The 14,113-nt window shown below is 37.1% G+C and overlaps 1 protein-coding gene across 3 annotated transcripts in view; it reads left to right on the top strand.

The window, feature by feature from the left end:
* Nucleotides 1-14,113, top strand: part of LOC134743174 (four and a half LIM domains protein 2-like) — a 179,336-nt gene that overhangs the window by 133,736 nt on the left and 31,487 nt on the right. For 2 of the 3 annotated variants that reach the window (XM_063676552.1, XM_063676551.1), the window contains one exon: nt 11,537-11,737. In XM_063676552.1, the coding sequence (XP_063532622.1) occupies nt 11,537-11,737 (201 nt within the window). Of the gene's footprint in view, nt 1-10,518; nt 10,917-11,536; nt 11,738-14,113 lie in introns of those variants that run through there. The other variant, XM_063676553.1, reaches the window with a different exon arrangement.

Below are 14,113 nucleotides of genomic sequence, written 5' to 3'. Positions count from 1 at the left end.
GGGGGTCAGTTATCACTTCAGCTGACTGTACATAGGTGTACAATCACATGCCCAAAACTATAAGAGATATTTAAATGCATTCAAGGATTCGCATTTCATTATACATTCCTTTCCTTCGTACACGATTTATTTTCGAGATAATATTTAAGGACTAAGGTGGTCTTCAGCTTCACATTGGATGCGTGTGGATCCACGCCACTTCGGTGTGCGAGCGGGATATTGATACGTGCATTAAAGCTGTTTTGCTCACACACCCGAGCAGCGTGCGAATCCTCATCAGTGTGATTACCGTGTTAGTATTTCATAGGACTGATACTCGAGTCTTTATTATCTTTATTTTCAGGCAACTATTGGGCATTAGACAAAAACCTTAAAACTAGCATACATATTATGCTTATTATGTTATTATATTCTCTTTATTTATTCTTTTTCTTATGTTAGGTTTTTTATAATATGCATATAAAAGTAAAATATAAAAACACTTACAAAACAATACAAAATACATATAAACAAATTATAAAAAACCTAACCTAGGGTGCCGCCAGCAGCGGGGCAGGGCCCAAGCTGCCGGTGGTCAGGGCCGCAGAGAGAGGAACCGGCGGACTATCCGCGCCGTGTCCAAGATCACCGCCTTCTGCATCTGACCCTTGATCCAACCACCTAGCGAGAGTCTCTCAAGGTGTTGGTCGAGATTCTTCGCTATGAGACCGTTCGCTGAAACGACTATCGGGACAATGATCGTCGAATCAACATCCCACATGGCGGTTATCTCGTGAGCCAAGTCTAGGTACTTACTGGACTTGTCCTTCTCGGCTTTCACGAGATTCTCATTAATATTATATTATTATTATCTTAAGAACTAAAAACTAAAAACTCCTTAAACCGACTGACTGACTTGAAGCCATTTCCTTAGAACTTACTTATATCTTAAAGAATTTTCTGGCTTCTGGAGCGACTTATCATCAGGTGGCCGGTGTTTTCCACCGATTTGGTATAAAGAACATATAATAAACTCACATTCAAAAAAATCACCTAATTATTATTGCGGAGTAGTAGGCACGTATTATACCTAATAAGGATCCAACGCACAAATTACAAAGGATACTGATTACCGAAGGAGACGAAAACCGTAGCGAATCAAGTAGAAACCCCGCAATTTCAGCTTCACAAGTTGTGGGCCGCAAAGTTGTAATGGCTAACGATGCTCTTTCATCGCGGGTTATTTGACTTCTTTAGTATACAAGAAAGATCAAGTGAAATAAGGATTGCCGCAGGACCTTTGAAATGTGAAAGATTACAAAACCCGACTACGGAAAAGCGAAAAGCTTATACCCTTAGCAGCTTATTTGTGAATATAGGTGAACGATGAAAATATAAAAACCGGCCAAGTGCGAGTCGGACTCGCGCACGAAGGGTTCCGTACTATTATGCAAAAAACGGCAAAAAATCACGTTTGCTGTATGGGAGCCCCACTTAAATATTTATTTAATTCTGTTTTTAGTCTTTGTTGTTATAGCGGCACCAGAAATACATCACACATTTCAACTGTCTAGCTATCACGGTTCATGAGATAAAGCCTGGTGACAGACAGACAGACAGACAGACGGACAGTGGAGTCTTAGTAATAGGGTCCCGTTTTTACCCTTTGGGTACGGAACCCTAAAAATTCGTAGTCAGGTTACAGGTTTACTTATTTTTAGGGTTCCGTACCTCAAAAGGAAAACACGAAACCCTTGTAGGATCACTCGTGCGTCTGTCTGTCTGTCTGTCTGTCTGTCCGTCTGTCACAGCCTATTTTCTCCGAAACTACTGGACCAATTAAGTTGAAATTTGGTACACATATGTAAATTTGTGACCCAAAGATGGACATGTAACGTAAACAAATTAATTTTAAACATGGGGGCCACTTTCGGGGAGTAAATGAGAAAATTAAAAAATAAAGTTTGTCAAACTATATCGTGTCATATATCAAATGAAAGAGCTCATTGTGGGAATCTCAAATATATATTTTTCATAATTTTAATATATATATAGTTTAGAAGTTATTCAAGAAAATAGGCAAAAAATGACCATTTCCCCCCCTTTATCTCCGAAACTACTGGGTCAAAAATAAAAAAAAATACACAAAATAGATCTTTATCTATAGATCACCGGAAAACCTATTAGAAATGTGCAGTCAAGCGTGAGTCGGACTTAATTACTTAGTTTTTATCCGACCCCTACGGGTTTTTTAAAGACATTTCACATAAAAAATACATTGTTTAAATTGTGTAATGTACGGAACCCTTGAAACGCGAGTCCGACTCGCACTTGGCCGGTTTTTTTTAAATATTTATGCAGCAGTTCAGTTACGTATGATTTGGCATTTAAGGTACCTTGTTAATTATACCGTACTCCTCAATGGCATACCAGTTACACTATTTGAAGAAGGCTTAGACACACTTATAGGTACAGTAAAAAAAAAATAGGAAGCCGATAAGTATGTACCTATGTGTAGTATTTCACAATTTTATCAGTAAATCTTGCCTTGTCTTTCACCCAAACAATATCTATAGGCGATTCGCAGCAAAAGGTAAAGCTAGTTTTAAAATCGAAATTGAAAATCGTAAGTACTGCAGAATTGTATCACTTAAAGCTTGTAGCTCTAATTCTAGACTTTTAGATTCCAAAATACTTTGTAGATTCTAGCATACAACAAATGATCAGCATTAGAACTATAAATTCAATTGTCGGATTAGAAAAATGTGCGCTGCGATCTCCGTTGGCAACAAACAGATCTAAAGAAACAGCACACAAAGAAACAACAATTTCTGTTTCGTGGGTTGCGGTGGCGTTAAAGCTATTGTTGGCTAAACAATAAAGTAACAGCATCATAACCGCAGGGTATCATTTACAGGAGCCGTAATAAATGCGATATAATTACGCAGGCGAGAGCGCATAGGCAAGAATAGGTATGTACACCTAATTTTTAAAGCATTATTTATGAAAAATCGTTAGCAACAGATGTCTCTCTATAATAAACCACAACATGGGCTAAAGGGGAAGTATGATTGTTACTGAAAAACAACAAAACAGTTACTCTTCTTTAATTTTTAACAAGCAGAAACGTCTGCGATCGATGCTATTAAGCTTAGAATAAATTTAAAAGTGGAAAAATTACTGCCTTGGGTGAGACTTGAACTCACGGCCTCTGGATCTGGATTTGCTGGATCCAATTTTTCCGCTTTTAAATTTAGTTACTCTTCTGTTTAATTTCCTACTTAGAATCACTCATTTATATGATATAAAGTAATAGTTACATATTTGTTGGGTACATTAAATATGTATGGGTAAATAGTGTGTCCATGGCTATACTGATAGGGAAAGGGAATCATTATTTATATAATGTTATATTTTAGTTTGTCGAATTCTTATATACCTATGCCTTGCCAAGCCGAAAATCGTTAGTCTTAGTTCAGTCATTTCAGGAAACTTAGTTAATTGTACCTGCCTGACATTATAGGTATAGTTGTAGTAACTTTTTTTAAAAGTACATAATATATATTAAGAAAGCGCTGATTGAAAGGTGTTGCTAACTTTAACATGACATTTCCACCTCACGCGTAAGAACTATAAATCAGAGCATACTCCCCTTTCATTTCTATTTCCACCGGGAAAACGGTCAAGTAAAATTAGCTTTGAGTGTTGCCGAGCCAAACTCAATAGATGAGGTAAATGTGGACGAGTGAAAAATTGGGAACCATAGCTCTACATACCTAATATTTTTCCAGTTGTATGCTGAAGGATCCTGGGTTACGCTCGGGTTCTTAAGTCCAAGATTTGTCGTAAGCTCTAGTTTTTAGAAAGGTGCCATCAGACCTAACCCAAAGGAGTTTCCCTTTAGGCTGATTGGCATTAGACCGGTTTCCTCACGATATTTTTCTTCATACAAAATATATAAAATTAAATTCCGTAGCATACTGAGAACCTCTTTTTTTACGAGCCAAAATTCGATATTCAGTTTGAATATCACATACCAACTTGGTTACCATATTAGCTCAATAATACCTAGCCTACGGATACATAAGCGAGTAAAAATTTATCCAAATTAGAATACAAAATACCTTGAATTAAATAGTAAGTTTTGTAAGAACGAAGGGAGCTGAAATAAATATAGCTAATATTTAGAAACGAAATGCGTCTCAAGAGACGAAAAGTATCTAAGTATACTTCTTGCGAGTAATTGGAAGGTTTCGAAAAAGAAAGCTAAATTACACCGTGGAATGCCCTGTTTAAAATATTAGTTCACCAATGTGCTCTTCAAACTGAGTGATTGACACATATTTTAGCAGATTACGCTTACAGTAGAGACTAGAAGTTAATAAATGTGGACCGTTTTATAGATAACAATGAGAAGCTTTGCACACGAGCCGTTTAGCTGTTATTAGGATTCGGCGACCATGACTCCACCCGCGAATGTAAACAAGCCAGATTACGCTTTGCTAATCAAGTCATCACGCAAGACGTTGCGTTAGAAGATGAATGTACCTGTATCGAGTTTGTTCTCTAGGGAGGAAAAACTGACTTCTTTAGACAAAACTGCCATTCACAAAACTGTACCAGCTGGATATACGTTAAGAGTTAAGATATAACTATCTACGAGTAACGAGTAGGTTGGAGCGGAAAACACTTTTTTTAATTCAAACACCTTTTCCTCAGTCACCCGTTGACCACGAACGCTGTAAAGAGTTCGAAACGTCGGGATGTATTATAAATTCAATATACGCGATATAATCCGTTTTCATAGTTTTATTTCATGAGTAACTATCGCGGTAACCGAAGACAATATTAAGTTTTTAATCATTATATCACATTTTCCATTCAAGAATAATTACATGTATAATACTCAGTACATGTTTTCAATTAAAAATTCATTACAGGAGTAGAAAGTCTTCCTAACCAAAAATTCTTTAACAGATTTTTTAAATATACTAATGTCACACACTTTCCTTATATGTTCAGGTAATTTATTATATACTCTAGGAGCCATACCGAGAACGCTTTTCGACAAGAGAGCAGTTGCAGTGCAGCAGTTGGTAGATTTACGTTGACTGTTAAGATATCGAAATATATCTGGATGTTTTTTCACAAATATTACTTACTAGTTGATAAATGTACATACAGGGAAGAGTTAATATTTTTAAATTTACGAAATATGGCTTACATGATACTGTGGGCAGTAGATGATGAGTCGCTCTAAGGCATTTTTTCTGAGCTTTGAAAGCCAAGTACCAGTCAGTCGAATTAACCCAGAAAATTATGCCATATCGGAGTCTAGAAGTTACATATGCATGATAAGCGGTTAACACAACAGATTGGCTATCTACTTTATTTAGCATATACAGTGCATAGGAGTAACGACTTAACTTTTTACATAAATTATCAATCTGACCTTTCCAATTCATGTTGCTGTCTAAAACCAATCCCAAAAATGTTGTGTACCAACAAATCTACCAGTTCGTTCTTCCTTTGTCTGAAATTCATTATCTTTGTTTTTTCAATATTTATTTTTAGATTGTTTTCATTAAGCCACTTTACAATACATTCTAAAGCATTACTCATTTCAAAATTAATATCAATGTCATAATTGTTCAAACTTGTACCAGTGAAAATAGCGGTGCTATCATCCGCAAAAAGGACCATTGGATAGTCAGTTATTTTGGGAAGGTCATTTATATAGATAATAAAGAGAATTCATGCACAATGTTCCACCTGTGCCAGGTCGATATAAATAATCGCTCTACCTTATCTGCCGGGCTAGCACATGATTGATGCGAGAGTATCTCACCGCGACATAGACTACCCGTCCCACTTTAATTCATACAGTTAGTAAAAGACAGGTAGTCTATCTCGCGACGAGATACTGTCGCGTCAATCATGTGCTCGGCCTACTGGAGGTCGAATAAGGCATCATTTAGATATAATTTTCACTCCTCCGTCAACCTTCAAGTAAAACGAATATGATCATTATAATTGAGTTTTACACGAAATCAAACATAATGTTTTAGCAACATGAGCCCGTCCACCTGACAAGTTTACATGATATGATTGCTCCATCAATTTAACTACCTATTGTAATTATCCTGAAAATCCTGCATATACAAAATCGTCGAAATGTTAATCCCTTACCATCATCATCGGAAATTACCCAAACAAAACACGGACGACATTTTAAAGAAAAAAATATTTTATCTGAGCAACGGAAATTCGTCAGCGGAAAAATAAAAAGATGACAGAGGAAAAGTGGTTAGACATTTTCATGTAACCGCTAACACTTACGCCCGTTTTCTTTTAATCATAAAAAATCGTTCTCGCACCTACACGCTATACATATTTTTGTCATTGTCCAAATTCATTGATGTTTTAGAAGTGACAGGTTTATTAGCCTGGATTTATGGTTAACTATTTTAGGACAATACAGGTGTTCGAGTTTGCTAAATGTTAATACTTAACTTAATAATTTGTACTTACATATTACATGTTTGTATATATGACTTGATGAATTAAATATGTTTCAATTTCCATAAAGTCTTAATTTCTTAGAATATACAACTATATTTTTTTCTAAATAGGTACATATAATATGCTATCTTATTTCAATGTAACGACATTTTATAGTTAAATATTTATCTATCATGCAGTCTCGTCGTCTAGCACTGACACCACAACCTTATTGAGCTTAATGTGGGATCAGGAGTCAGCTGAGGATGTAGAAATGTCCCGTAATAATTATTTAATTATTTATACATACAGTAACATGAAGTATCCCGGTGGAGCAAGCTGATGAAAATGACCCTTTCGGTAGGGCTAAACTTTAAATGTACCTATGTGCCTTCAGCAGGATTTCTGGTACCAAATTGTATGCATGGAGGTTCTGTTGGATCCGGATAAAAAACCCCAAACTAAAAACCACCACTAAGTAATTCAAATATTTTATTTTGTTTCATACATGCATGCAAGGAACTGCAGTCCCAACATTCGACTGGAAGTTACCGTTATTTCGCCTAACGACCCGGAATCAAAATTTGTTAGTATAAATTTAATTATGTCAAATTGACAGAAAATCAAAACTTAATTGGTGCATATGTATTTACTATGTGTAGGGTTATCAGGTTAAAATATTGGCGGAAGGAAGGGCATGTTAAGATTAGTTAGATGAACTATACAATATAAATTAGAAACTGGCACCGTGTTCCTCTCGCAGCTCTCGCTCGCTTCCGACATCGACGCAGCCTTCAGCGGTCGATGTCTCGATGAGCCGGCATCGGCAAGGTCTCGGCCATCGCAAACTATTTTTACTCTAGTAGGTAAACATTTGTGGGGTGGTCTACGACAGTAATGTTGCAACATTTTTATTCAGAATTGGGGTGCACAGTTTTGCTTAAAACTATATAATGCATTTTGTACCCTGATACGAACTGAGTAAATATTATCTACATACATGAAGAAACACCAGTCTAATACTATCGACTACTAATCTTGATTAGCGGGCCAATTTTAGAGTCAGATTATATATTTATTCAAATATGATACAGGTTTCCGGATCTGAACTAAGTATGATTGAACTAACTCAATGTCATAATATAGCCATAAAGTCAAAGTATGTGATGTCAGCAGCTCCCATAGCCACACGTACTACATAAAGGATTTACTAAAGACAAAAGAATACAGCACGTTTGAATATAACATTAACATATATCAGCATCGGCTGACGATTTCAATTGTCCTTTACACCCGGGGTTTCTTGGATTTTCTAATTTAAAAGGGGATAATCTACGTGTTTCATGATAATGAGGAAAACTTGCCAAGATATTTAACCATCGATTACAATGTATCTGAGTAACTCGGGTCATTAGAATAACGATCTTATTCCAAACGATTATAGTTTGTTTTACGGGACCTCTACAATAACATATGTATTATCGAAAGATATAACTTAACGTTTTATGCCCATAAGTTTGTCCCTCATATAAAGTTTTACAATGGGAGGAGACACGTGTCTTGTTATGTTGTATCAAAAAACTTTAGCAATTCGTTATTGATGTCTGTTTGCACGCCTTGACAACATTAATAATGTATTTATCTTGAAAAACACTAGTATCAAGATGTATACAGGATTGACTCGTGGTGCAAATCCTAGGTGGCAGATAAAAATACCTAAAGTAAATTTAAAACGTCAAGAAACAGGAGATACAAATTATTTTGCTTGTAGTTTTTCTTTGCGGAGTATATTGCCCCCCTGCCCCTACTCACAAACATTATTCATATAAGAGTTATACTGTATACACGACAAACTTCTGTATCCGCTACGCCCCGCGCCGCGCGCAAACAACCTCCTAAGCACTTTCATTCATCTGCGCCTACACGCGGGAATTGTAAGGGACCACCTGGTCAGACTCAACTTGATCTCTGTTTATTTGCGCTGCTTTGCACTTTTGCATCTATTACGTTACCGTTTCCGTCTGGCAACCTCAAAGATCTAGTTTCTTTAGATGAAAATTTATTACTTCTGTTGTTCAAATTTTATGTCCTAATTTTTGATCTGATCGAATAGTATAACAGTTTTAACAAATATTTCAGAATTAGACTGCTCGTAATATCAAATCTAAGGAATCGAGTGGTTGCGAATGAATGGAAAGAAATTTCCCCTTCAAACCCTCTAATAAAGTGAAAAAAAGCGAAAATGTAGACATTCCTCTTACCGGGGGCAGGAAGTAAAGGCAGGGACACACTTAAGGATGACTCACGTTAGACCGGGCCGTGACCGGGCCGGAGCTTCCGGCGCTTACTTTTCTATGACATGACAGGTGATCACGTGATTCTTTCCATAGAAAACGAAGCGCCGGAAGCTCCGGCCCGGCCACGGCCCGGTCTAACGTGAGTCATCCTTATTTCATTTCATTTCATTTATTTCGTTGTAAAGTCATGTACATAGTAAATCAAGCTGTTATTCAATAAAATACAAGTCAGACCATGACACCCTGTAAGGGCAAACAACATTAACTTAAAAACTAAACTATACAAGTCTTTCCATTTATAAATAACAATTAATAATATATTACAAAAAATAAATAAATAATATAAACTATCGTCATTAAGAAAATCCTTGACCGAATAATAACATTTATCTACTAATAAATTTTCTAATTTGTTTTTAAACACTGCGTTGCGAGTTTCTAGCTTAATATAATTGGGAATTTTATTTGTGATTAAAATACATTTATATTGGGGACTGTTTTTACACATCTCTAGGTTAGTCTTTGGTAATTGCAGTTTATTTCTATATTGTGTTCTAGTGTTTTCCTTGTCTTGTTTTAATGTGAATAGATTTGAATTTTCCCGAACAAACAGAGCAGCTTGTAGCTTGTAATATATAAATACAAAGGCAAGGTTAATAACCTATATTGAATCTTAATCCCACGTACGCAACGTATGCAATGCATTATGAAAATCTGAACCCTGAAAGTTGTATGCTTAGAAACATACTTGTCATGCGTTGCGTTGCGTATTCTTGTGAAACTAAAAAACTACTAAACACAAAATTACCAGAGTATTGCTGCGTTCAACAAGTACCTACTCTAAAACGTTAAACGACTAAGTACCCATTCTTGAACGAGTAGGAGTCATATGACTCTTATTTATCCAGTAACCAGCACAACCAATATGCAACATGGTCCTGGCCTCTGGTCAAATAATAAAAGCCTGTGTTTAACTACCTACTTCTTACTTGTCTCAGCGATGCAACACCACCAATAATATAATAATAATATTGGGTAGTTTATTTATTGAAACAAAACTGAAGTCACAAATTGACAAAGTTATCGATCGTAAATACTGAACCGATTGTTGTAGTATGACTTTTACATGTCGACAGAAACTATGAAACTTTAGAACTCCTTTGGAAACGGAGCGGCACTACACTTTTAATAGTGCATCACCGACCTTGCATAAACCAGTAATTGTTAACCAATAATAGGCGGCGGCGGCGTGTTTCTTGTAACACTCATGTCGAGTGACCCAAATATTAGAGTACAGTTTCGAGTGCTCTGACGCGCAAATATCATTAACTGACACCGATATCGATTTAACTAAGCCAAAGCTTGAGACTAAAATAATGCCTAATGGTTTCCTATAATAATTGGGTCCAAATTTTTCTTATTAATTGCAATGTTCTATGCAAATATGAAAGAACACTCACTCGTAAGGATATCAAGCTTGGTCATTAAATAGGAGTAACATAGCTAAACTAAGTTCAGTAAATATTTAGTTGTATTCTGAATCGGCTTATGTTTTTTGTTAATTACCAGAGTCACCGGATCAAACAGCGATTGATTGTATCGTATACGTCAAAAAATATCCGGAATGCATCTAAGTGCCAAGTAGCCTTGCCAAATTATTAGAGAATGCTAAAAATTGAAATATTTGGTAGCAAATACAAAGCAATTATCTCCCAAATCAGGGAAGCCTAGTGCCTCGCTGTGAAGCCCGAGTCCTGGCGGATGGGCTACTCCGGGAAACACGCGATTCTCGGGTCGCCTCGCTCGAGAGCCGCCCGCGCACCTGCCCTCTCCGTCACTCTTCCAAATTTAAATCCCAAACTCCCCCCACCGACAACGCTAAACATTCTGGAATAATTCCCGCTATCCTATACCGGTGCTCGCCATTCGAATTCGGGTCGCGACCGCGTCGTATCGCTTTTTGAAATCAGGCAGACCGACTGCTGCCATGGCCGACGTTGACGTTCAAGTCCAGTACACCACCACCGAGAGGAAGACCAGGAAGGTCAAGAAATCCTCGAAGCGTAGGGAATCTAAGGATGGCGAGGTCACAGTCACAGAGATCGAACAGACCACCACCAGCAACGCCGCCGACGATGGGTATGTGTGCGGTGGCCAAACTCCCTTGACCCTCAGTGATACGACAGTGTCTGTGCAGCCAAGTGTCGATTACCGTGTTCGACCTTTAGTGACATGTACATGATGATGTTTACATTCGTAGGTTCGCTATTGGCCACCCTCACATACCCGACCTAATCTAAGGTATTTATAGGCATATTGCAGTTTTATACTAATCCATAAAAAACGAAGCTGATTAAGAAACAACGCAAACATGAAATATGATATGTTAAAGCTGAAGAGCTTTAGACACCTAGAATGTGTTTCTGAATAGGTACATTATAGAATAAATATTAACCATGCATCTAACAAAATATACATCTAACTAAATCTTCATATAGGTCAAAGTCACGAACCTAGTACTAAGTACTTAATCCCTTTTAGCCTAGGTTAAGCATCTTGGCAATCTTGACTAATGATTTTTCGCCAAATCTTCTATAAATAAAACAAATCGTTATTAACCTGTTTTCCTATATTTGAAACAATTGGCAATAAACTGGAATTATCATACCGAATCAGATGCAAATTTAATTCATATAACGAAGCGATTGTCTTTGATATCGAATTTCCTCAATTCTTATATGAATTTTCCTTGTCCACAGCTAATTTTCAGTGGCGAATACACCAAGGCGATGAACAAGGACTGGCACAGCGGGCACTTCTGCTGCTGGCAGTGCGATGAGTCGCTGACCGGCCAGCGCTACGTGCTGCGCGATGAGCACCCCTACTGCATCAAGTGCTATGAGAGCGTCTTCGCCAACGGCTGCGAGGAGTGCAACAAGACCATTGGCATCGACTCCAAGGTAACTACGACTTCGACTTCGACTAAGGCCCACTTGGACCATCGCACTAACCTGGGGTTAAGCGGTTAAACTGTTAACCCAGTGTCTAATTGTACTGGTATCCATGGTAACTCCAGGTTTAATCGGTTAACCCCGGGTTAGTGAATGGTGCAAGTGACCCAAATTGCGACAATTTGAGGTAACACCTGAACATTCGTGAGTTGAGATCAACTTGACAGGAGCTTAACTCGAAGAGTGGGGAACTGTTAATTAACTCGTCCCCACTTTGCATAAACGTTGCTGCTGCTGACAAGTATGATAGTGAGAATTATTGTAGCTTAGTAATAGAATATTACGTCAGTCTGAAAAACACTGTCAAAGTTGGCTCGTTATTTATACCGAGACCATGTGTTTTGTTTGCAAATAATTGGCCAAGCCAAAAGGCAAGTCTTTAAGTTGCCATCCAGGCGTGCGCAATAATAGAGGCTCATTATTGATTCAGTTGTCTATCCGAATATTATTATTGTCTATATTAATGAAATTGTTCTAATATATGATGTTTAAATTCTTCTTATTATGGAACAATCCATATTGAATATTGGCAAAGTGATATTAGAAAGAGCAGTGTATCATTTGTATTGAAATAAGAATTCTCGGCATTCTGAGCTTTGTTACGACCGATCAAATTTAGTTATGTCGCTCCAGCCGGCCCAGATTCCTCGGGCGTACCTCTGCACACGGCCCCAACGCCCGTGCCAAGCCAACGTGGGCACGCCACGCCAAACACTATACATTTATCTCTACCGCCGACGAGTGACTTTTCCTGTCCGAATAACAGCTGCAACTTGTCGCTGTTTACTCAATCCTTAAGATAATGAATAAACATTCCACGCGACCACTTTCCCTGTTGGGCTAGACAGAGGCCAACCTGGCCGGCTCATTATGGACTAAAAGCTACTCAGCAAATTTGACCTTTAAAAGATTTATTACAGGTAGTTTTTATTGTAGATATTAGTCTCATTCATTAGTTTCTCAGTTCATGTTCAGATGGCTGAAGCTGAATTGGCTATTGTTTACAATGAAACTTATAACCGTGTAATGCTGGCATAGCTGCTGTAGCAGCAACACCTACAAATAACGCAGAAATAAAACCTAGATTTTTGTTTACGAACAGCGAAATAAATCATGGAAATATTATTAGAATTATTCTGCAGTTTTGTTTTGACTTAAACAAATTGGCGAGCGGTGCGAACAAACGCCTGCTAATTCTATTTCCGAGCTGGATACAGTTTAATGTGCCGACCTTGAGCCATCGTCGGATCTGTCAGCAATTCTTTCGAGATTTATACAAGACTCCCCGCTAAGTATTTCGTAATCGGTAAAAATAAACTTTCATATTTTATTGACATTACGACACGCAAGTTTTAAACGCGCGCTGAGAGCCGAGCAGGAATAGATCTGGAATGGGGGGCGCTTTATTTTGAAACCTGAACAGCTAGTGAAGCATTCGTCAACCGCTGCGTAATTTATTTGAATTCTTCTGTTAAAATATGAATTACAGTGTCGCTGGATGTTTCGCTTGGTATTACATTAAACTCATTATTTGGTCAGTGAACTTTATATTGATGTATGTAATAGAATTTGATAGTATGAATGTTTGTCTTGAAACGCTGTGAATCACGGACTGGAAATAACTCGAGATTGTAGTTATGACGTCTGAGCTGCTGCTCGTATCGATTTGCGTCTGATATAAGACGCAAAATTAATGTAAGCTGTAGATTATGAATGATTGAAACGAAATCGATGGATAACTAATCTAAGTTGAACCGAAAACAAAACCTACATACAGAGTCAGTATTCGTAATAGGTTTATGAGATCAGACACTATAAATTACATAAAAAATTTGGTATATATAGTGGCGATACGAATTAAATAGATTTAAGAAAGAAAAATAATTAAAAATCTCAAAAAAAATTGAAACTTGCCATTTAGTTAAAAAATTTGAAGTACAAAATTACGAATGTGACTGTTATAATATTGTCATGAAACTATATGTAAACGGAAAGTAGGCATTGCATTTATCATCCATTTCCTTTTAATTTAAATCTTATTGCTTTTTAATGTGGTTTCTGCAACTACATAATACGATTTCAATCGAGTACAAATGAAAATTCCAAAAAGAAAGTTATTGTAATGATAAGCATCCTAAAAACAGTAAAGCATAACAATTCTACGTAGAGATAGACCATGATAATTCTGCAGCGATTTTAATATCACAGAAGTCGAAGTGTTATTTTAAACGTCAAATTTCTATGAAATTATGACGTTTAAATACTTTATACTTGCACGTCTGTGCTATAAAAATCGCTGCAGAGTTATCTTTGTCTGACTCTAAT

This window comes from Cydia strobilella, chromosome 7 (assembly GCF_947568885.1).
Source record: "Cydia strobilella chromosome 7, ilCydStro3.1, whole genome shotgun sequence".
In the NCBI taxonomy this organism is placed as follows: Eukaryota; Metazoa; Arthropoda; class Insecta; order Lepidoptera; family Tortricidae; genus Cydia; species Cydia strobilella.
This window is presented reverse-complemented; position numbering and strand designations above follow the sequence as displayed.